The following is a 25,585-nucleotide window of genomic DNA, read 5'->3' as shown; positions in this document are numbered from 1 at the left end:
CAAAGACTCTAAGGTAGGAATTTCCTTGGCATGTTCCAAAAACCCTAAGGGACCAAATATGGCTGGGTAAGAGTAGTAGAAGAAGGATGAGAAATGGTCATATTTAGGGGCGCCTGGGTGGCTCAGTTGTTAAGCGTCTGCCTTCGGCTCAGGTCATGATCCCAGGGTCCTGGGATCAAGCCCCGCATCAGGTTCCCTGCTCAGAGGGGAGCCTGCTTCTCCCTCTCCCACTCCCCTTGCTTGTGTTCCTGCTCTTGCTATCTCTCTCTCTCTCAAATAAATAAATAAAATATAAAAAAAAAAAGAAATGGTCAGATTTAACATATAGTTTTAACGGGAAACTTAAAATTTGCTGATGGACTGGATATAAAATAGGAAATTGAACACATGATAAATGGTGATGCTAAGGTCTTGAGCTTGAGCAATGGAAGGGATAGAATTGCCATTTCTTGAGACAGGAAAGACTGTAGGAGGGACAGGTTGTAGGGAAACCAGGAGGGTTTTTCTGGACATGTTAAGTTTGAGATGCCTAATAGATATCCAAGTGGAAACGTCTGCTGGGTCACTTAATGTATTTACTAGTTTAGAGTAAAGACCAAGGAGGAAGTCTTGGAGGTTTGAGGTGAGAAGGGAAGGTATGTGATACTGATCTCATATTGTGAGAAAGTGAAGGAAAGGAGGAATGCAGCAGGAATGTCAACCATCTTAAAGGACCCACTTGGGGTTAGTGATTATAGAATAAAAAGTAAAACAGCACAGCATGGTTTTATGCTTTTCCCCAGCACAATTAGCTTCCCAGGTGCAGACCCAGGGTAGGCTAAGAGTTGAATTTAATCAGATTAGAGGTTTGCCACTCAGTCACTATGGGATACGGGCCAAGAAACTTAAGTGTACATGGAAAAAAGGTGATTAAAATAATGGACAGGGGAATATAAGCTGGGCAATAACATAAACATGAAGTTTTGGAGGCACCAGAGAGGAGGTAGGAACTATAAACTATAGGCTCTAATTGGGTGAATGAACAGTTTTACATGGAGAGCATTGTAACTAGAATTCAAAAGATGATTGTGTATTTCTTCACTGAGGCTCTTACTAGCCAACCCTAGACTCTAAATTACCTTTAAGGCAAACCTACCATCTCCATCTCTGGCCATTCAAAACCAGATTAACTTGCAAGACTCAAACAAATCTTCTGTCTGTGATAGGCAGACAGAGCTCAAATCACAAACCATGACACAAATAGTAGAAATTTCTGTCCTGGGAAAATGGTGCAAGCCTGCTCAACGGTATCACTCATCCTGACACACAAATCTCAACTCTTGACTTGCCATGGCTCATCTTTCTAGATCCAATCCCTCACCTGTCTCTATCTTTATTTTCTCTTTGATCTGTCTGGCTAAGCTAAACTCCAAGTCTTGCCATTTTCCTCACTACAGCCCAGCTAATACTACCTGAGAATATTAAGAAGTACAATGCATCTCGACATGTGGCCTGCAAGGCATATGCACTTACCGATACCCCATAACAGGATACTGTACCCTATTTACTAGAGCTCCAGTTCTAGGTCTTGTCCTTTGACTGTTACTGAATGTAGACTCTAAGAGCTGAAGGCCTGGTAGAGATGGAATGGGTCGTTTGTTCCCATATTAATCTCTAAGAGAAAACATAGGCTTAAATGGGAAAAGAAGCCAGGTTGGGTTTTTTATTTTCTTTTTTCATTCCTTAACTCTAGATTATCATGTTTATCTAATGTCATTTAAAAATAATGAAGTCATCTAAATTTCAACTTGGAAAATTGTTATGTAAATGATTCTGAGCTTGACTTCTTTCTTAACATGCCACAAAAGACATTTTAAGGTCTCTTGAATGTTTGCATTTTTGTTCGATTCAATAATTATACACTTTTATTAAATTGCCTCTAGAAACATGATATCCAAACTCTTAAATAATTTAAACTGCTATACATTTGATGCTTATGTTCATTTCGCACTTACTTTTGATGGTTTTACTGTTATCATCCCTCAAAAATCCATCTTTACTTCCCACAGAGTCAAATCTCAAAAAGAGAGCATAGTCCTGCCTGTGTGAAGGATCATTATTCTTTTTACCATCAGTCATTAGCCTGTAAAAAATTACAAGCAATTATTTTGAAGGCAAAGATGATGCACTCTATTACCTCTCAATAGGAATCAACCCAATCCTTAAATCTATGCAAACAGATGAAAGTTCAGGAATAAAAATATAATTGTGATCTATTTTCCAATATTACTGCCCAGATACAGAGACTTGCCAAAAGAAGCCCACAAAGTGTAAAGATTCAGAAAACGGTTTCATGACAACATCTGCAAGACAAAAGTAATTTAAATATACTAAGCTGTAAAGGTCCAGCTCCAGTGTCACTTTCTATGTAAAGGATTTTCTTTCCAAGCCGAGTTCATTGCTAGCTAAGGGTTCTGTTCAATTCTCTAGTTCAATAGTCCTTCTTACCTTTGGGTGTAACTGCAAATCTCTGTTCCATATCTCTCTTGCCCTGTGGACTAAGCACATGTTGCTGGCCACATTCTCCATATTCTTAGAGGAGAACAAGGGATTTGGAGAACAAGATTTGATAAGAGCCAAATCTTGTCAAAGGAGAAAAGGAAAGGAAAGACGGGAAGAGGGAAGAAGGACCAAAGTCAGAGACGGGTTACCTCTAGACCTGCGTGTTGACTGTCTTTACTTGCTTACCTAGAGGGCAGCTATTTTAGCAGGGGACACTCAAATATACACACAAAAAAAAGACTGATGTGAAATATTACACAGGAATGCAAGTAGCATGTTAAAAACGTATTTAACTAAGACTTCCAATCATTATCATATCTGTGAGTTTATGCTAGACTTTCACAAAAAACATGCTGCCATGAAAAAGAATATTTAGAATTTCAAAGATCGTGTGCTAAACAGAATCTTCTATGTTGGCCAAGAAATTACCTGCAGGAAAATATGATTCATGAGGCAATTACAGATCGTACAAATAGAACAATTACTTGATTTATTACCCTCCTTAAATTAAAATACAATTCAGTCTCCACCAATCGGTATCATCACCAAGCGACCCTGTTGCCACATAGAGAAGTACACTGAACAGTGCCTCCTCACAAAGGTAAACAGCCAGTTGGATCGATTATTTGCCGCACCCGGCCACCTCTCAAGTATAGCTGAAGTTGTTCCTATGTATTTAAAACAGCATTTCCAAATATATTTTCAAACTAAATAACCAAACCAAGTACAGAGAATTATGAAAAATATACATTGGCAAAAGTCCTACAAGTCTGTGTGAATTTCAGCAAGCAAGTGTGGTGCACCCCAGCAGCTGCTATAGGGCTTACTCTTCATGCTCCTCAGCAAGCATCTTGCTGTGGCAAGAGCCCTGCGTCCTCTTTGGAGGCACGGACACTCCCTGCCTGCCACTGGCTATCCGCTATTTCTGCAGGGACAACAAGGTCTTGTTGCACAGATTCGTCTGGGCCCACAATGCAAAACCACACAGAACTTCCGCTTCTACAAGGTCTGAAGGGATTTGTAATCGAACATGAAATATTTAGAACAAAAATCTTACATGTTCGAAATCATTAACCATGGTAGAAACATTGAGAGCCATAATAAGAAAAATCTGATTGGTGCCTTCTGACCAGTTTTACTGTTAAAGTCAGTTTGATGAATGTATGATTGACATGCTTTTGATTAATAAAAAACACCGTAACTGAATTTTTGCTTACTTTGGGCTGAAACAAAATGTAATTACAATCTTTTGATAAGGTAGTAACCTCCCTTCATTAGGAACACAGGAGATAAAAGTGGTAACATCCATGTTCTTTATTTTGCTTAAGTAGGTGAGATTATTTAAGGCAACATCTGTTCTTTGTCGAATATTTGTGCCCTGTAATATAAAATCAGACATAAAAAGAATATTAAGGCAGAACGTAAATAAAATATCTTAAGAGGAGATCATAACATAATTGTTGAAATTTTAGTCTAGAAGATCGAGAATATGAATGTCTTTAAAGAAACATACATAAATTTGACCAAGGCACATCATAAAATTAAAGGAACTATTGAAAAATTGATGAGAACAGAAATCCCCACAACTAGCTGCTAACCTAAAAGAAGCACTTGTCTGGTTTACTTCAGGTATATATCACTATCAGTGTTAGTTTAATTTACAGAATTTTTTGAGGTTACCCTTGAAGACACATGAAAGGGAGTCATATATATCCACATATTAAAATGTACTTAGAATAATTTAACAGCTTTTTTGGTTATTAGTAAATTCAAAACAATCTGTTTCAAAACATAATACCCGATTTTCCCCTGTTGCACTATTTACTTACCAGTTCTTCTCCAACTGAATCATTTTGCATTATGGCCACCCAGTTTATGGGTTCTGGGCTATTATTGTATAGACGTGCATGTTCAATTTTTGAAGTTCCAAAGAAAACTGGACCAAAGTGTATGCATTCCAACTTTTTGTCATTACTCATGTTTAATAATTCAATAATCTGCTCAACCACATGAGCTTTGACACTCAAGAGTGTATCTGGACGACCTTGCAAACTCACTCTACAAGATAATGAATTATACATATATATTTTAATTAGAATTCTATATACTTAATTTCTCTCCTATATATTTGAATAAACAGAAATTTTATAACATCACATTATAATTAAAATTCAAAGGCCTAAGAGCAGTTCCTTTCTCATACATGCCAGAGAATGTCATGTCCTTCTGACTATCTGAATCTGCACAGTTGAATGGCATATGTACAACCTAATCCACTGTCCCCAAGAAACAACAAAGTTGGAAAACAATCACATGTATTGACTCCAAAAAGAACTTATTGCTAGGTCCATATCACCAATTATTTCATAAACACTAGAATTAGATGGGATGATTTAGATTTCTAAAAGAATTCTAAGACTCTTTTCTAACTCATCCCACTCCCCCAAGTCCAACAACCAACCTCATCCCCATCCCAATAACCCAATTCCCTATGAAGTGTCTCAGCAAAATCCCACTTGTTTGCTGAAATGAAGATCCCCCCCCCATAAAGCTTCATTTCCTAGACTAATTTCAACTCCCTTTGAAACTGCCCACATATGCACGTTTGTCCCTCTGTGGCATAAGTGCAATCCTTTTGACTCTCACCCCATCAAATACCACAAATAAATGACCACTCCACAACCATCACCTAAGTCCTTATCTTACACTACATCTCTGTCACAGTGCTCAGGGCTGATACCATTTACATACATCTCTCCTCCCTTAGCTTCCTTGACACCAAACTTTGCTGGTTTCCTTCTAACTTATTCAGACTTTACCTTCTCATTCTTCTGTGGCTTGGATATTTTATAAACTCCATGAATAATGGTTTCTCTCTCCTACTCTTTTATATTCTGCCCTCCTCGTCAAAGTTATTTTCAACACTTCATGCTTCATCTACAACTTATCCACTGACAACCCGCAAGCCAATATACCTAGACCAAATTTTTTTTCTGGGACTCAAGATAAGGAAATCTAATAGGCTCCACAGGATTCTGTAAAGCAAATCAATTCCAACAGTTTAAAACTGAACTCAAGATCCTCTCCCCCAGACCTGTCCTTCCTCTTACCTTCCCTTTCTATAACCAGTCACTACATCTAGTTAACATTTCTCCGTAACATTTCTCCAATTGGCACACTTCTCTCCATACTCCCAATTTGTACCTTAGCTGAAGCTGTCATCATTTCTCTTCTGTTTTATAGTTTCTAGTCAGGCTACACCTCCACATACCCACCCCACCCTGATTTGTTGTGCCCACTGTTATCAGCACGACCTTTCTAAGTTGCAAACTAATCAAGACACTCGCATCCTAAAACCTTCCCGAGATTCCACAGCCTTCACAATGAAACCTAAGCTTCTATCAGGGCTCAAACTGTTTCTCAAACTTTTTTTGGCTGTGACCTTCAGTAAGAAATGTATTTACATTGCAAGCACACACACATACACACACATGCATACACAAATACACAGGCATGCACACACATGTGCACACACACACACAAGTTTTGCAAAACATTTGCCCTTACTATGTGAGATGCATCCTGATATTATCTATTTCACTGTTTTGGTGCTGGTGGTGACCTATTATAGTGAATGCACATTCTACTAATGGACTGAGACACAGAGCATTAAAAAGTGCTGTCCTATGAGGTCCTTTACTGGACCCCACACCATTCTGGGTTTCTGGTCTCATCTCACATCACTCCGCACCGCCATCTCTTTGCCTCTACATTGCCTCAGCTCTCTCAGTGTGTAACACTGTCTATTTACCTCCAGGATTTCAAGTCTTCTACATGCTCAGCCTGAAATTACTCTTCTAACCCACCCCCATCACCAACACCCACCTCCCCTATGCATGAACACACACACACACACACAGCTCAAATCACACCACTGCTCTTTGCCGGGCTACTTCCTACTCACCAGTAAGTGTTTGGGTACACTATCCCCTCCTTAATGGAGCCCTTTCCTGATCCACTCCCTCACCCCCACAAAATCCAAACTAGAAGCTCCTGTTGTGTGTACCCATAGGTCATCCTCTGGTACTTCCCATTTTTGAGTCTCTAGTGCTTGGCAAATAGTAGAGACTCAGCAAATGAATGCTGACTGAAAGAACAAAAAAGCTAATATACATTCAAGACAATAGGCATATCTGAAAAGTAAAACAGGAAAGTATTAAGAACTACATTAGAATTAAGAACCATAGTATATGCTTACTTTGCCACTTCATTTACAATTCTGGGCTGGTCAGCACAGAAATCCACTTTAACAATCACTGATGACTTGGGCTCCACAATACCATTACTCGGAAAAATGACAATGGGTAATTGGCCCTGGTATTCTGCTTTAAATGTACCTAAGGAGAACAAGAGCAAATGGTTTACATCTGGATCCTTACAGTGTCATAGTCACACCCTTAATAGGAGACAGGTGTCTGTCTTACAGACAATAGACTTACACAATAGACTATACACTCTGTAAGTGTATAGTCTATTGTGGACCAAGAATCACAGCTTTGATTATAATTTTAGTCTCTGGGGTCACCCAACAAATGTGAACTGATTGTTAGGACTCAAGCTTCATTGATAGTTAAAATATACTCTCTGCTTCCAATGGTCAGGCACATATGCTAAGAGCTTTGTATCTGTTACTCCATGTAATCCTCAGAGTGATTCTATGATATAGGTTCAATCATTACCTCCATTTTATAAATAAGGAAAAAAAGCTTAGAATGGTTGAGTGATTTGTCCAAAGACACACAACTATTGTGGTAGATTACACAGTTGACCCCAATTCTTCACCCTTCTCTGCATCTTACCATGACGCTACCAGGGACAAAGTATGTTTTCCTATCCCTTGACTTGGGGCCTGACCACGTGATTTGCTTTGGCCAATAGTGTGTGGGTTGAAGTGGCAACATGCCAGCTCCAATGCCACATGTTCTCTTGCACCTCTACCATGTAAAGTGCTTGAGTAGCTGCTGTCCCTTTGGCCTGTGCTTCAGAATGAGCACACGTGGAACAGAGCCTCCAGCTGACTCACAGACCTGCAGTGAGTAACAGAACATCCCCAACCGCCTAAGTTTGAAGCAGAGCTACCCAGCTGAGCCCAGCTTAGATCAGTCAAGTTCCAGCCAATCTGCATACAAATGAACAATTAAAAAATAATTGCCTTTTAAGATACAGAACTGTGTGTGTTTGTTACATAGCAATAGTTGACTACTACAGTTAGAAACTAATAGGGCTAGGATTTTCACTTGCATGTTTCTGACCAAAGGGCTCACATTCATAGCCACTGCCACTTCTCTCTCTCTCTCTCTCTTTTTAAGATTTATTTACTTATTTAAGTAAACTCTACACCCATGGAGGGCTGGAACTCCCAACCCCAAGATCAAGAGTCACCTGCTCTACCAACTGAGCCATCCAGGAGTCCCATGACTTCCTGATAAATGAATTAATGCAGTTCCCACGGGGAAAGGGCAAAAGGAATGGGTTTCTAGAATCAAACAGCATAGGAGAAGGAGGCTAGAAATATGTCTTATTCTGAAAGCAGAAATGGTTCATAATTGATAGTCATGTTTAGTACCTGTATTAGAGCATACATTCCTTGAGATCACATACTATGTCTTCCTCATCTCTATGATTCCAGCACCCTACACAGTGCCTAACACCAAGTGGTACTCAAAATATGTCTAACAAATGGAAGTAGCCAGTCACGAGTTTCCTTAATCTCATAATGCAATATAAACACAAATAAGCATGCTGCCAACATAAACAATTTTGCAAATTCCAGTTCACCAATTTTAAATCACATTTGATGAAATTTTCCAAAATTACTCAATTCACTTAGGAAAATAAAATATTAGCATAATAAAAGTACTGAAAGTATAAAAAGGCAATAAGACTTTTGTAAGTACAGAGATGATCTGATGAAAAAGTCAAACAAACTCACAGTAACAAAATTTATTCATCCGATCATTTTAGAGAAGTGCTAATAACATATTTAAGAGGTTTTTCTGTCATAAAACAAAAATCTGTAAAATTATATCCATTTCAAATAAATAGGTATTATTGACTAAATTCTCCAGAAAAGGAAAATTATGTAAGTCTAGTTAAGGCTGAGTCAGTGAGATATGCCTAGACTGTAATCACTTTGATGTAATTTGACAAAAGAATTTAAGCGAATATTTCAAAAGTTTATTTAGGAACAACCCCAAAACCAAAAGAACATCGTTCAATCTTCTAAATATATTAAAACAGTGGCTACACAAATATTACTGTGTCTTATATAACTTTAATGCCACTAGCAATAATGAAATATTTGACTTTTATTTTTAAATTACTAACAATAGAAGCAAGGACATCATCCTAAGGGAAGGGTGTCATTGAAGGAAGGATGTTACAGAAGGCATTTTTGTCATCAAATTTTCATTTCTTTTTAGATATGACACTGGCTGATGTTTGGAGAATGAACTAGAAGGAGATAAGGGACTTCAGAGAAATAATTTCAGTTGGTGTAATTACCAAGCAAAAGAAGATGATGGCCTGTTGTAGAGAAGTGGCAATGGGACAGAGAAAAGAGGATTACTGACATAATTAGAAAGTTGAATAGACAGGATTTAATAATTGACTAAGGGGGTAGGAGGTGAAAAGAAGGAATAAGTCAAGGATTTTGCTGAGTTTCTGACTTGCCCAAATACATGGTGGTGACATTTAATGAAAAGGAGAAAAGGAGAAGTTTTGGGGAAAGGTGAGGAGCTTAGTTTTAGACATGTGAAGTTTGAGAAACCTGAAGGAAATGCAAAGGATTGTATAGACCTCAGTGAACTGACAGGAATGGAAGTGATTGCCTAGAGGGAGTGTGTTGACTGAGGGAACATGTGGGTCCATGGCAAATTCTAAGAAACGCTCATATAAGGAACCCCCCAAAAAGGGACAGCAATCCACAGAAGAGAATTGAAGAGGAGGGAGGCAGTAGAAAAGAATAATTCTAACATCAATAGTAAATATTTATTGAACACTTACTATATATCAGAGAGTGTGCTAAGCATTTTATTAATCATCATCACAATTAGAGGAGGCAGGCATTACGTTTATCTCTACAATGGATGCTCCAGAAGTGTAAATTCCTTGCCTGGGGCCACCCAGCCAGTAAATGTTATAAGAATTTGGGTCCTGGAAGACCTCACTCCAGAACCTGAGCCACTATTTTATATAAGGTACTAAGGAGTCATAGAAGCCAAACTTTTGGCTTTTGTTTTTTTTAAGACCACACCAGTGGTCACCTGTGTCAAATGTTGCTAATGAAGTCATGCAAAATAAACACAGCCTCGTCCACTGAGATTTAGGAGAGCACAGGGCACGTGAGGCTACCCACAGTTGTGGCTGGGATGACAGGTTCTTTGCACAAACCTGTACATTTTTGAAATCTGAGTTGCTCTACCTTCCCTAGAGAAGCAGCTCAGTCATTGGGTGATGAAGTATATACATTGTTACCTTGCCTTTATTTTTCCAAAATTCTTTTAGAAACCATGAGGTAGATTTTGGTGTAAAAGTATTTGTAGTGTTTTTTTTCCTTTCCTTCCCCTACGTTCATCTGTTTTGTTCCTTAAAGTCCATGCAAACCATAAGGGACGCTGAATTCTAGGAAACACACTGAGGGTTGCTGGAGAGGAGGCCAGTGGGGGGATGGGGTAACTGGGTGCCGGGCATTAAGGAGGAAACGTGATGTAATGAGCACTGAGTGTTGTATACAACTGATGAATCACTAAATTCCACCCCTGAAACTAAAAAAAAAAAAAAAAAAAAAAATATTTGTAATATCAAGCCAGGGCAAACAGTCTATAGTTTTACAGCATTCTACTGAAAATCAAGAGTCACATACCCAAGGTCATTGTTATTTCCTATGTATGCTTTTTTTTTTTTTTTAAGTTTCCTTGAATCTAAGCATAGCAAGGATATACCAGTCTTCATATGTCTCCAAACGACCGTTTGGAGACTCTTGAGAATGCCCATATGGGATTAAGCAGGTTACTTGTAAGTTCAATCACCTTTCATTGAAAGCTTAAGGGTTTGGTTTTTTTTTTTATGTACTAAAATGACAAATCATTCTCTTCTTTTGTAATATCCTGGTCAAATTATTTTTAGAATTTTTTTTATTCAAGTTCAGTTGACATATAATTAATGATTCTTTTCTAAAACTCTGAGAGATCACTGAACCAAATCTATTACACAAAGGTTTCTAGAATGTCTGCTGTATGCCAGCATTGTATTATGCAAGAACTGTAGATTGAGATTCCATGACAGCAGTTTCCAAGAAAACAAAAAATATGTATTGAGAATAAGTAGTGGGTGCTTCTCTGAGTAGTTAAGGAGGATTCCAAGGACCAGTCCTGGAGTTGGTCCAATTTAGCAAACTTCCTGGTTCTTAGATGATGTTAGTCTTTTCTAGACTGTGAAGTAGAGAGATGATGCTGATGATCAGGGAAAGGGGGAGAGTGGGCATTAAGAGCAAGAGAAAGGTCATACCTTTTGAGCAAAATAACCCAAATAAACCACTGTTCAAACACAGAAATGGTGTGTGATAATCACACCAGGAACTTTAAAGACTGTTCTACATCATAACTCTCTAGTAGAAAGTCTTCTCAGATAACCTTGAGGTTACTGAGGGGAAGAGGGAAATGACTGCAGTTCCAGGCATGCTAAAATAATAATGCTTTTTCAATGATGTTTTAAAAGATAAAAACTGAGAAACAATAAAATCATAGAACATGGAGTTCACCAGCTCACAAAGTACTAATAGTAGAGACTTATCTTAAAGAGTGAGCCATGTCTTCAAAATGAAAAGACAAGCACTACTTTGCACAGTAAGGAGTAAACTCAGGAAACACAGAGGGTGAGAAAACAAAATGTATTCGACAATATTTGGCTAAATCCATGGATAATTACTCCATAATGAGCCATTAAAATAAAAAATCATGAAGTTGTTATACAGATCAACTAATAACCCCAGTGTCACTGCCAGAGAGACAAAACAAAGCTGCACATACCATGAATCTGCTGAGTGTGGCTTTCTAATGTCCTCTTAAGTATGCATATAAATTTATAAACATTTGATCTTTGACTCTAAAACTATAAAATATTTGTCACGTAAAACCCTTTTTAAAAATTTTATTAAAATCATCTTTGGTTGCTAAATCTATTTTCTGCATAAGTGTTTTTCCTCATGAAAATACACTGTTATTCTCATGAATATTTATATACTGTGCTTGTAGGTAATGAGGGCTTTATGACACCTTACAGGCACTTGCTACTGTGAATATAAAACATAGTATCAATTTTGCTAATGGTGGAAAAAATAATATCATTCAAGTCCAGGAATGAGAAACAAAGTCAACACTAAGAAAATGTGTTTCACTGATAACAATTTGCTTCAGTTTGTAAGGTAATAGTAATTAACATTTCACGGTACTCAATTATAATTTACAAATTGTAGTATTCATTACAATACATGCACATACAAAATATTAATATAATACTAAAAGCCAAAGTGGATTACTTTTCCTAAAATGAATGGGTCTACATCTGAGGCTTAATTTTATTTACTTTATTAAGTAAAATAATTCTAAATATTCATTTAAAATTAAAACCACATATACTTGTTACTTATAGAGAGCTTTTATATGTAATGAAACTGTACAGTTTGGTGATATTTTACAATAAAGAGAGGATATGAGCAAAACTTTGAAGGATTTGAAATGTACAACAGTTAAGAGAGATTTTGGAAAATAAATAATAAAAATAAAATTATCTCAATTACATACCATACCTGTTCTAAAAAAACAGAGAGTCTAAAGGACCATACAGCCCATAATCACTAGCCATGAGAGACCCTATCCTTAACATTGGAGTCAGACCACAAACGAGTCTAATATTGTACAATCCCACAGGCATCAGAAATTTAATCATTTAAAAACCAAAGCATGGAAAGTTGAAATGAGCAACATTCGGTGAGGAACAATTATCAGTTTTATTTGTTTAACTCCAGGAAGAAATCAGTACAGTGACAAACTGCCTTTGTCTTAATAATTCCCATTGCTCGATCAAGCAGCCCCAGAGAACATCCTCACTTAGCAACAAACAGGTTTGGAATTAAGACCCGTTTTCTGTATCTGAGAAGCAGTCTCAGAAAAAAATGCCCTCCCCACGTGGAGCTGGTCCGCATATCAGCTCAGCAGAAATGGAAGCCTTGCCAGCCCAGATGCTGACCATCCAACAGGACAATGAAGGGTTAAGTGATTTTAATACCTACTGTATACCATCAGTGAAGAGTGTGCATGAACACACACACACAAAGACACACACACCTTTATGGAAACTCTTAGGTCACAGTAAAAATCTCTAGAAATAATCCAGTCTGCAGAAAAGCATTTACTCTTTCAACAAAAAGTGAGTAAGAGCTTTCTAGAGACCATCATGTAAATTCAAAGTTGAATACGATAGAGAAAAAGAACAAATATTTACTGAGCGCCAATGATGAGTCAAGTACCATCCTACAACCATAAGTACATACAAAATTAACCATAGTTCATTTTATTAACCACAGTTTATAAATGAGAAATATCAAGTTCAGTGTCCTAAAAGATACTTGCCCCAGATCACATAGCTAGTAAGGGACTGTGCTCTGATTCTATCTCTGGATGGCTCACTCTGAGGACTAAGTCACTCCCATAACACTATCCTGCCTTCTGTCCTCAGGGAGATCACCAGTCACCTGGGAGTCAGCTGTTAATCAGAATCATAAGGAGACACTCATCTTTCCTGAATTATTATCTATCAGTCTTTTTTCTTTTTTAAAGATTTTATTTATTTATTTGAGAGAGAGAGAATGAGAGAGAGAAAGCACATGAGAGGGGGGAGGTTCAGCGGGAGAAGCAGACTCCCCGCTGAGCAGGGAGCCCGATGTGGGACTCGATCCAGGGACTCCAGGATCATGACCTGAGCTGAAGGCAGTTGCTTAACCAACTGAGCCACCCAGGCGCCCATCTATCAGTCTTTTACAGTCATCCTATTTAAGGGCCTTCAGTTTTGAGCTATTTCAAATGACAGACATCTTTTTGGGGGGAGGGGGAGGAGGACTGAATCAGAGACTCCATTAATTATACAAGGTATACATTTTATTTTTTTAAAGATTTTATTTATTTATTTGACAGAGAGAGAGATAGTGAGAGCAGGAACATAAGCAGGGGAAGTGGGAGAGGGAGAAGCAGGCTTCCCGCGGAGCAGGGAGCCCGATGCGGGGCTCGATCCCAGGACCCTGGGACCATGACCTGAGCCGAAGGCAGACGCTTAACGACTGAGCCACCCAGGCGCCCCACAAGGTATACATTTTAAATAATACCAACTTTCTTCCAAAAATATAAGTTAATTTATACGACAGAAAGTATTTACCTGGAGCTCTGCCATGGTTAATGATATTAATCTCTTTACAATGTACTTTACTATCAGAAACCAATGTGCCAAAATTAACTTCTGACTCAATTTCCAACTGACAGGATGGAATCAACCTAGGGGAAGAGAAGACAACATAATTAAACAATTATACCCTCATACTTAAATCCACAGGGGGACGTACAGAAACACTTTTATTAATTCCTTGTAAGACATTCATCTTTCCTTACAAGTCTATTGATGGCATATTTGTCAGTAAAAGGAACTGTGAAATAAAGACATAAAAAGAAGATGAGATACATTTTTAACAAAGAAATTAGACTTTATGCATCTAAGGACATGGTATACCCTCTGAAATACTCACCTCGACAGGCTACCCACATATCTTAGTATCTTTGCTGCTCCAAGCATTTTTGGAATCTCCACCTAAGCCTATAATACATTCTTTTGCCCCTCCTCAAAAAGGGTGGAATTGATCTTAACAAAGTAGTTTGGATGACCCAAATCTTATGAAATAAAAGAAGGTGCTATGCTATAAAATGCCATTTGGGAACTAAAACAAGGCCTAAGCACAAAAAGATACAATTGATTTTTCATGTGTCTCTAACTTAAAGGGCTCACTGTGGCACATCTATATCACATGTTTCATACACATTTTTAAAAATCCATTATAATCCTATATGCATGTCTCATGAGGATACATATATTTTATATATGGATAATTTATAACTTATAAACATCATCAGGTATATTATCCTGTTTGATACTTAAAATTTCATGAAAAGGAAATAAATATGTTACAGATGAAAAGCCAAAGACTTCAAAAGCTTCAATGACGTACCTGAGAAATTATTTGGATATAATACTGGTGAACTTAGCCTTTCATCTATTCTGTTAGATTTTGAATACATTACCCTTACAAACCTAACAATGATAACAGCATCAATAATAAACAGTAATAACTGATCTTTATTGAGTCCTTAGGTTATGTACCAGACACATGAATTAAGTAATTCACTCCACACAGGATACAACCTCCAAAATATAAATACATACACACACACACACACGTAAATAAAAACACCTGAACAAAACATTCACAAATACTGCTTTATGCACTGGTGGTGTGGGCCTTCCTTCCGTATGTTTATATGTGAATGCTTGTGTATTATCAAATATGTAGAGACATTCCAGAGATCAGCCAGGACTGTCCTGTACAGGCTGCTTCTTTAAGCTAGACCCATGTTCTTCTCATAAAGACATTGTAATTTTGTAATAGGAAAAGGAAAGATCAATGACCTTAGTGTACATCATTGCATTAATAAAGAGTTTACAGGATGTAAAAGAGGAAATCGTTACACAAACAATATAAGATATGAAGTCGAACATTTTTTCAAACTATTTCTCTAGCTGGATGCAGAAAAGTGTCTTAAGAATAATTTCTTAAGAGTCAACACACAACACAAAAACACACACACACACATATATGTATATGTACATGCATATATAAATAGGAGTAAGGGCTTGCTAATACAGTAATACTATAACAGTTTTTCTGGCTTTCCTGTTGATTTCTCTTCCATCTGATTAAAAAAAGTCCAATAACATTTTTCTTTTTATGTTAACAGAGAATTTACGTTAAGAGACAAGAGAAGGGGGCACCTGGGTGGCTCAGTGGGTTAAGCGTTTACCTTCACCTCAGGTTATGATCCCAGGGTCCTGGTATTAAGACCCATGTCAGGCTCCCTGCTCAGCGGGGAGTCTGCTTCGCCTTCTGTCCCTCCCCCCACTCTTGTCTCCCCCCCCCCCCATGTGCTCTCTCTCTCTCAAATAAATAAAATCTAAAAAAAAAAAAGACAGAAAGAGACAAGAGAAGGGTGGTTACCAGGGGCTGGAGGTGGGAAAATTGGTGAGATGTTTGTCAAAAGAAACAATCTTGCACTTAGAAGATGAATTGGTTCTGAGGATCTAATGCCCAGCTTTGTGATTACCGTTAACAACACTGCATTATGTATTTGAAAGTTGCTAAGAGACGAGATCTTAAATGTTCTCGCTACAAAATGAAATGATAATTGTGTGATGGAGGTGTTAGCTAACACCACCCTAGTTATCACATTGCAACATATAAATGTATCAACAGTGTGTACAGCTTAAACTTATACAGTGTTATATGTCAACCGTATCTCAATAATAAAAAAGGAAAAATAATTATCAAACTTGGTAATTTATATATGGAGTGAAAATAAATCTTTTAATATAATTCATAAGAGGGGGAGCCTGGGTGGCTCAGTCGGTTAAGCGTCTGCCTTTGGCTCAGGTCATGATCCCGGGGTCCTGGAATCGAGTCCCCGCATTGGGCTCCCTGCTCAGTGGGGATCCTGCTTCTCCCTCTGCCTGTTGTTCCCCATGCTTGTGCTCTCCCTCTCTCTGTCAAATAAATAAATAAAATCTTTAAAGTATATATATAATTCATAAGAAATTTTAAAAACAGGGGTGCCTGGGTGGCTCAGTCGTTAAGCGTCTGCCTTCGGCTCAGGTCATAATCCCAGGGTCCTGGGATCGAGCCCCACATCGGGCTCCCTGCTCAGCTGGGGGCCTGCTTCTCCCCCTCCGTCTGCTTCTCCCCCTGTTCGTGTTCTCTCTCTCTCTCTGTATCTCTGTGTCTCAAATGAATAAATAAAATCTTTTTAAAAAAATAAATAAATAAATAATTTTAAAAACATGTATAGATTTATGATTACAGTAAATCTATTTATATACATATTTGTATATGTATACATACTGGCTACACATATTCACATGTACATATATACATATGCATGAATTACATACAAATTTACAACATAGTTTATTGTTGATGATCAGCAAAGATCTTCTAAGTATAAAAATGTAATAAATTAGGATATGATGCTAGGGTAAGAAATAGAATGGAAGTACAAATCTGAGGGGGAAAAAAAGAAAGGTAAATTTTTCAACTGTTTAACAAATTACTATGGTATTTCCACTTTACTGGATACATTTGAAAAAAGCATGTAATTATCTTATAGTAACATTTATTATGTACAAGCAATTACATCTTTGCAACTATTCAAGCTCATAATGAAAAACTTTAGACATTTTTAAATGTGCAAGAGAGACATAGTTTTTATGGATACATGAAAAAAAACGTGCTCAGAATCACTTTACATCATTTCTGCTAAAGTACAGATAATACAAACTTCTGGTTTCCAGACAAGATTTCATAAATATATTTTCCCATGTTCATCCCCATTTAATGTAACTATAAACTCTAGACAAGAGGCAAGCAAAGAATGTTAATAGCAGCCTTATTTGTAATAACCCAAAACTGGAATCAGCCTTATATCCTTCAACAGGTCAACAGTGAAACAAACCGTGGTATACACATACCATGGAATCTTCTCAACAATAAAAAGGAGCAAACTATTGATATAAACAAAAACTTGGTTGAATCTCCAGAGAATTTTGCTGAGTGAAAAAAAGTCAACCTCAAAAAGCTGTATAACATATTTCATGTGGCAAAATTTTACAAATGGAAGACGGAATAGTGGTTTCCACAGTTCAGGGATAGTAGGTGTGAAGCAGAAGGGAGGTGGGTGTGGTCATAAAAAAGGAATAGGAGAGATCCTTGTGGTATTGGAACAGCTGAATATCTTGACTATGGTGGTGGATACAAAATCCTACACAGGTAATAGAATCGTACAGAACTTAAAAACTTAACACACACACACACACACACACACACAGATACACACACACACACACATCTTCATTCAACCCTTTCCATCATACTTTAAGAGGGCGGTGTTGTCCTTATGTTGCAACTGTGATAAGCAGCTGACTTCTGATGAGAGAGAGCATACATTATGGGGACAAGACAAAATTCCTATTTTCAAAGGCAGAAGCATCTTCAACTCTTCTCTCCATATATGGTACAAACAAGCAAATCTAAGTGCAATTCATAGTTATGGCAATGTGCAGAATGGACCAAAAATGGCCATACTTAAATTATAAAATGTAAAAATTAAGGGACGCCTGGGACGCCTGGGTGGCTCAGTTGGTTAAGCATCTGCGTTTGGCTCAGGTCATGATCCGAGGGTCCTGGGATCGAGCCCTGTGTTTGGCTCCTTGCTCAGCGGAGAGTCTGCTTCTCCCTCTCCCTCTGCCCCTCCCCCCCATGCTCTCTCTCTCTCTCTCTCACTCTCAAATAAATAAAATGTTTTTAAAAATGTAAATTATTTGTAATAGGCTACCATGTGTCAATTGTTTGATTTCTTTATAGAATGCAATGTTGTGCTTAATCAGAACTTCTCAACAACATGGGGAACCAAATAACTGCAGGTCTAAATTTAGCTTATAAAAATAAAAAATACAAGGGAAATTATAAAAAGGAATGTCAAATACCAATATTAATATTCAAATATTAATTCTGCTGGTGGTAGACAAATACACACAAAAGAATAACATCTATGCAATGACACCTTGCTAAGGAAAATGAGGATCCATATGTGCATGTATATGAATAAAAAACACTCTAAACTGTTCACACTAGCCTTAACAGGTAGTTTTATAATGAACAAAAATACACTTTTTTCAGTATAAAATGAAAATGGCAATTTCCTCGTCAAATAAATAATCTGATCAAAGTTAATCTCCAAATCAGTTAGAGTTGACCCTTGGACAACACAAGTTTGAACTCAGTGAGTGCACTTACATTCAGATTTTTTTATAATACAGTACTGTAAATGTATTGTCTCTTCCTTATGATTTTCTTAATATTTCTTTTCTCTAGCTTACTTTATTGTAAAATTATAGTATGAGAGACATACAATATACAAAATATGTGTTAATCGACTATTTATGTTATCAATAAGGCTTCCAGTTACCAGTAGGCTATTAGTAGGAAGAGTCAAAAGTTATGCATGGATTTTCAACTACACAAGGGTTGGTGGCTCTAACCCTTACATTGTTCAAGGGTCAACTGTACTTATTTCTGTGTTCTATTCATTATATCAGTCCACATTTTTCAACCAATCTCAAAAGAGCACAATTTAGATTCTTTTTTGAAGTCAAACATCTTCATTATTTAAAATCCAGTGAAATAATTATGACAATAATTAAATTAAAATATGGATACAGGTTCACAATCCATTTAAGAATACACCATAAAAACAGAGAGTAGGATGGTGGTTACCAGAGCCCAAGGAGTGGGGAAATTGGGGAGATGTTGGTTAAGGGTACAAATAGGGAACTAGTAGATAAATAAGCCCTGGAGAGCTAATGCACAGCATAGTGATCACAGTCAACAACTGTATTATAAACTTCAAAGTTACTAAGAGATTAGATCTTAATTGCTCCCACCGCAAAAAAGAAATGGTGATTATATAATGTGATAGGGATATTAGCTCATCTTAGCGTGGTAATCATATTGCAATATATAGGGCGCCTGGGTGGCTTAGTTGGTTAAGCGTCTGCCCTCAGCTCAGGTCATGATCCTGGAGTCCTAGGATCGAGTCCCGCATCGGGCTCCCTGCTCAGCGGGGAGTCTGCTTCTCCCTCTGACCCTCCCCTCTCTTGTGCTTTCTCTCTCTCTTTCTTTCCCTCTCTCAAATAAATAAATATTTTTTAAAACCTGCATATTGTAATATATAAATGTATCACATCAACATGCTGTCTAACTTAAACTTGTTAGTTGTAACATTGTATGTTATGTGTCAACTGTATTTCAATAAAACAAAGAAAAGTAAGATGAGAAGGAGCAGCCATTGAAGAAGTGTAGTACCAGGAAAGTCACGAGAATAAAGTGGCACAAGAAGGCAATAATGGTTAATAGTGTCAAATGCTGCTGAAAAATGGAGTAAGATAAAGACAGGGATTACCAACAGATTGGCAACATGCAAGAGCTATTTCACTGGAAAGCTCAGGAAGACAGCCTATCTGGAGTTTTGAAGTGAGAGTGGAATGTGAGACTGTAAAGACAGCAATACAGCTTTCTTTACTAAGTCTTGCTGTCAAAAGGTACAAAAAAACATGGTAGAAATAAAATAGGATGTGAGTCAAGGAAAAAACAGAATACATGCAATTGTTTAATGTGTTTATTTTAATTAAAAATACCAGAAAACTTGGGGTGTCTGGGTGGCTCAGTTGGTTAAGCATCCGACTCTTGATTTCGGCTCAGGTCATGATCTCGGGGTCCTGAGATCAAGCCCCATAGCAGGCTCCGTGCTCAGCGGGGAGTCTGCTGGAGATCTCTCTCTCCATCTCCCTATGCCCCTCCCCACCCCCCTCCACACTCTCTCTCTCTCTCTCAAATAAATCTTTAAATAAATAAAATCTTTTAAAAAATTTAAATTTAAATTTAAAGAAAGAACCAGAAAACTAGCCTTCCATTTGTTTTAAACACCACAGGTTGCTAAAAATTTGTCCTTTAAGGTCTGCTGTAAGGAAACTATAGATACAATAAACCCTATTATCCAGAGAAAATACGAAATATTACTTTGACCCTTAGTTTTATTCGAAGAGTGTTGAAGACGTCAGCATGAAATATGGAGAATACATACCCAACTAGCGGGATCTCTATTGTTTTATTTCCTATTGAAATAAGTAGCTGGTCAAAAGTGTCTTCATCTTTGTCAGGATGGTATTCCACCATAGCTGTCATCTGAAGTCCAGAAGCAAGTGCTTTATCCAGATTGGTCAAAATCAGTTTGAACTTTAGTGGGAGAAAAAAAAAAAAAATCAAATGATACATGGCGACTCCTAATAAGGCAATAATGTGAGCAAAGGAAGTTAGAGGTATACATTATTTCAAGAGCTATATCAATACATAGACAATATCCCTTCCCTAAAGGCAAAGACTTAATTACCATATGTATATGTATCAGATTCTAGATCTTTCAGATATGCTTTTAACAGTACATGGACTGAAACTGACAATGCAGTCAGTTGAGAAACATGTAAATGCTCATAGCCTCCTTGAGAAGTATGAGATACTTAAATAGAGAAGAAAGGGAGAGCAATCAAATAAAAATGTTGCTGAATCATCTATACATATACATAATACAGCCATAATGCATATATACATATGTATGTATACACATATACATACAGCATTTTATACAGTTTCTGCGTGGGGACTTAGAATTCATAACTTGGAGGAAATAGAAAAAATGAATAGAATAAAGAGGGAAAAAACACTTTCATTCTTGTAAACCATTTGCTAGACTCCAGGAAAAATATGAAGGGAGAAAGAGAAGAACTACTATGTGTTGGGCACTCACAAGATGTCAAGCATTCTACACCTCTTACTTCTAGAGTCCTATAAGGCCGATGTTAAGGCTCCCAGAATATAGATGAGGAAACTGGGACTTGTAGAGGTTAATTAATGTCTAACGTCACTGTGACAGTGAGGATTCAAATCACGTATCTCTCTGATTCTAAAATATAAGCTCTTTCCCCACAACTGGAATGAGTCCCTCTCCTGAATATATAATCTCTTTAAGGAAGCAGACTATATACCCCCAGAAAGTTAAATAATACAAAGCAGGGACTAATGAAGTGTCTTATGAGTCATGGAGACATAAGTATCATGGAAATCCATGAGAAAGCCTGATTATTATGGGCCAGAAAGGAGTGTACTTGGCCTAGGCTTAGGGAATGGTCGTAAAAGGTGAACAAGCAAGTAAGATGCTCCCTGTGGGGGCAGGAATATCTAGACACAAGCAGAGAAAAGAATAAGCAAAATAGTCTCCCAGCAGGCAATTAATAAGCTAGCCTTGCTGGGCAGTGAGCTTCAATACGTAATGAAGGAGGTCTGTTGAAATTAATTATTCAGGGCTTTTCATGCCAGGCTGAGTCTAAGCAGTACTTTCCAGTAATGAAGGACATAGAGCAGAGGAGTGATTTGTTGATACAAATGGTCTGAAAGCTTCACATTTCCAGTAAACTTCTGATACGTTAAAACTATCACAGTCCAACTCTCAATCCCCCTGCAATTACAGAACTGTCAGAAAACAAGCGATCGATTATTCCCTGCATAAGCCTGTGTGTGCTAGAGGTACACATATCAGGTGTGACTATCTTCCTTTAAAGAAGCTGTATCTTCAAGAAGAAAAACCAGGATGGGGTGCCTGGGTGGCTCAGTTGGTTAAGCATCTGCCTTCGGCTCAGGTCATGATCCCGGGGTCCTGGGATCCAGCCCCGCATCAGGCTCCCTGCTCAGTGGGGAGCTTGCTTCTCCCTCTCCCTCTGCCCCTCCCCCGGCTCGTGCATACTCTCTCTCAAATAAATAATCTTTAAAAAGAAGAAGAAGAAGAAGAAGGAAAACCAGGGCTTCAGCAGCATGTGCTTTTGGTCAAATTACAAGTTGCTGAGCCCTCTGAGCTGTATGCAAAGGTGTGTAAGACACCATCCCTACCTAAGAGCTGATGGACGGACCACCGAGGTAAAACTAACATTTACTAGCAGTCATCGGGACTCAAGTCCAAACTATAATAAATGTCTGTTAATGCAACTGGTATCCAGTAGGGAAGAAATAATTTGGAGATAATATGATAAGACTTAGAGAACAAAAGGAAACTCATTTTGACCCTCAAAGATGGGTAGGGTTTGGAAAAGGGTGATACTTGCAGGCGATGGGAATGAAAACATGCGTCGAAAGAAAAGGGAGTCTGGGGCACCTGGGTGGCTCTGTCGGTTAAGCGTCTGCCTTCCGCTCAGGTCATCATCTCAGGGCCCTGGGATCGAGTCCCACATCCATCAGGCTCTCTGCTCAGCGGGGAGTCTTCTCCCTCTCCCTCTGTGCTCTCTCGCTCTCACTCTAGCTCTCTCTCAAATAAATAAATAAAATCTTTAAAAAAAAAGAAAAGGGCGTCTGAGCCATGGGGGTAAAGGGGGCAATTACAAGTAAGACTGGCCTGACTGATCCAGCAGCCACGAAAGTCACTAAAGATGAGGGCTGTGTCTTCTTTATATTCTACCAGCAACCCACAGTAGATGGCACGTAGCACTGCGTATGGTACATACTAGGTAGTCAACACAAAGACAATGCAGCCTCTTTTTTTTTTTTTATTTGACAGAGAGAGACACAGCGAGAGAGGGTACACAAGCAGGGGGAGTGGGGGAGGGAGAAGCAGGCTTCCCTCTGAGCAGGGAGCCCAATGCGGGCTCAATCCCAGGACCCTGGGATCACGCCTGGGATCATGACCGGAGCCGAAGGCAGACGCTTAATGACTGAGCCACCCAGGAGCCCCACAAGGCAGCCTCTTGAGCCAGGGTGGAAAACAAGTACTATTGTCTATTAGGAGCATCATTTTGTAAATAATTATAAACAGTGGTGATGACAATGCTCTTTATAGAGTACTTTGTTTTTATTTATTTTCTCTACAAGATAGCTAATACATTTTTTGCTAATCTATCTCTTTCCTAATTCCCTTTATGTCTATGAAGGACCAGGAGTGCATATCATGGTCTTGCAACAAAGAGAAGTTCACAATGATATTGGGCTCATGACTTTGGCCTCTAATTTGTAAGCTTACCTGGCCATTCTCTTGTCAGTGTCAAGACTTGTGATCTACATAGTTTTCCTTTATAATTCTTGATACAAACCAAAACAAATTATATCATTTTTCTCCTGACTGCACAAAAACCACCCATACGAGTGTCTCCTGGGCATCCATAAAATAGTGTTTGCTCCCATCTGGGATTTTCAGACATACTTTCAATTGTTCAATAAATATGTAGTGAGGTAGTGAAATAATCAACTTTTTCCCTAATTTTACAGTATTTGGAGTAATCAGGTCATTTTTTATTCAAAGAGTTAATAGCCTCTTGTGACATACTACTTTATTACAAAATCCATATTACTATTGTTAAAACATGCAAATATAAAAATGAACAAAGCATGATTCCATTTATATGAAACTCAAGAAAGAGCAAAACTAATCTGTGGTGTTAGAAATCAGTACAGTGGTCACCTCCATGGGGTGATTACTCCAGGTTACTGAAGGGAACCTTCTAGAGTAGTGGAAATATTCTACAATTTGACCCAAACGGTGGCTACATGGGTGTATAAATATATAATAAATCATCAAATTTTACTTTCTAGATCTGTGCACTTTAGTGTAGATAAATAGTACATCAATTTTTTTAAGTGTAAAAAGTAGAATATGAAAGGCCTTTTTCTTATTGTCCTTCTAATCACTACCGTACATTTTTCAAACAAATATATGTAATTTTAACAAAAAAATTACAGATACCTTTTATTTCTGTACCTATAAGTTCAGCTGCATTCAATACTATTTATCATTAGGAATGTCCCACACACAAAAAAAATCAGGTTTTTTATCACTTACATATCAAAAATTCTTATCACCTTTATCAAAAGTCTTCCTGATAACAGGTGATCATAGTAAACATCCACTCACACACATGATCTAAAATAACAGTGAGGCTGAGATACAATTTTGTCAACTTTTAAATCAGAAGATCGGGACAGCCTCTCGAAACATTAATTTTGCATAGTAGGTGCTCAACAAATGTTTGTTAGAATATGAATTTCGTTGATGTAATTCTACAGTATATAAGCATAATTCTAGGCTGTTAGGAGACAGACAAGGAATCCCCTTTCCCTTCTTTCTAAACGCAGAATGATGAAATTGGGAGGTTCTAGATCTACTTTTCCCCATCCTGTCTCTCAAAGACAAGCAAAAAGTAAAAACACAAAACAAAACAAAACAAAAAGGCTAGCACAAGTAAACACTGAGACCTAAACCGCCGCTCCCTAGGAAATCAATCCTGCCCCCATCCCCACAGGTGCCGGGCGTCTACTCTCCCGGACAAAGCAGGCGCCCAGGTGGGGAGGTGCTCTCAGAGCCCTGACGCTCCTGAGGTCCTGCTCCAGCACCCCCGAGTGTGTTACCTGTGGCTTGAGGGGCTCCTGAAACCGGATTTTCTGGTTGCAACGGCCGAGATTGTGTACAGTAACTGGGAGGCGGTACACCCTCCCGGCCAGCGTGTCCAGGAACTTCACCTCCGAAGGGGTCACCCGCAGCTGCAGTTCCTTCTTTGGGGTCTCCACCTCCCGGGGGACCAGGGAGCCCCTCTCTGTCTCCATGGCGGCCTTCTAGGTGGCCTGCAAACGGTAGCTGACTTGACTTACAGAGGGCCAGCGTGGACGCCGTCGCTAGGCAACCGACGGACGCCGCGCGCTCGCCTCAAGCTCCACCCCCATTGGTGCAGCCCAAACTTTGTGAGCTGGCTTTCCCGAACAGAAAATGCAGGATTCCGGGGAAAGAACACAGGGATCGCAGGTGTCACCAGAGAAGCTGGAAAACGTTCTACGACAGCCCAAATCCCGGAGGCATCTCACTTCGTCATGGCCTGGCAGGATTTTAAGATGGCATGGGGGAGTAGGCATTTTCCTGGACCTCTCTTAAGGCAAAGCTTAAAGAGCAGGGGAAGTGATGTGCCCACGGAGTCTATTAAAGCAACACAATGTAACAGTAACAGGGGAATTCAATGGAAGCAGAGTCAGGGC

At 38.4% G+C, this 25,585-nt stretch overlaps 1 protein-coding gene across 1 annotated transcript in view; it reads right to left on the bottom strand.

Annotated features, from left to right (window-relative positions):
- The window catches only part of CFAP47 (cilia and flagella associated protein 47), a 453,685-nt gene extending 428,490 nt beyond the window's left edge, over positions 1–25,195 (bottom strand). The window contains exons 1-7 of the mRNA XM_032426488.1: positions 24,968–25,195; positions 20,610–20,761; positions 14,032–14,147; positions 6,800–6,938; positions 4,371–4,599; positions 3,759–3,919; positions 1,995–2,122 (exon numbers count right to left, since the gene is read on the bottom strand). Of these exons, the coding sequence (XP_032282379.1) occupies positions 1,995–2,122; positions 3,759–3,919; positions 4,371–4,599; positions 6,800–6,938; positions 14,032–14,147; positions 20,610–20,761; positions 24,968–25,162 (1,120 nt within the window). The 5' untranslated portion in view covers positions 25,163–25,195. The remainder of the gene's footprint in view (positions 1–1,994; positions 2,123–3,758; positions 3,920–4,370; positions 4,600–6,799; positions 6,939–14,031; positions 14,148–20,609; positions 20,762–24,967) is intronic.
- Positions 25,196–25,585: the final 390 nt, after the last annotated feature.

This window comes from Phoca vitulina, unplaced genomic scaffold (assembly GCF_004348235.1).
Source record: "Phoca vitulina isolate PV1807 unplaced genomic scaffold, GSC_HSeal_1.0 scaffold35, whole genome shotgun sequence".
Lineage (NCBI taxonomy): Eukaryota > Metazoa > Chordata > Mammalia > Carnivora > Phocidae > Phoca > Phoca vitulina.
Note: the sequence above shows the minus strand (reverse complement) of the source record. Positions and strands in the feature narration are given on the sequence as shown.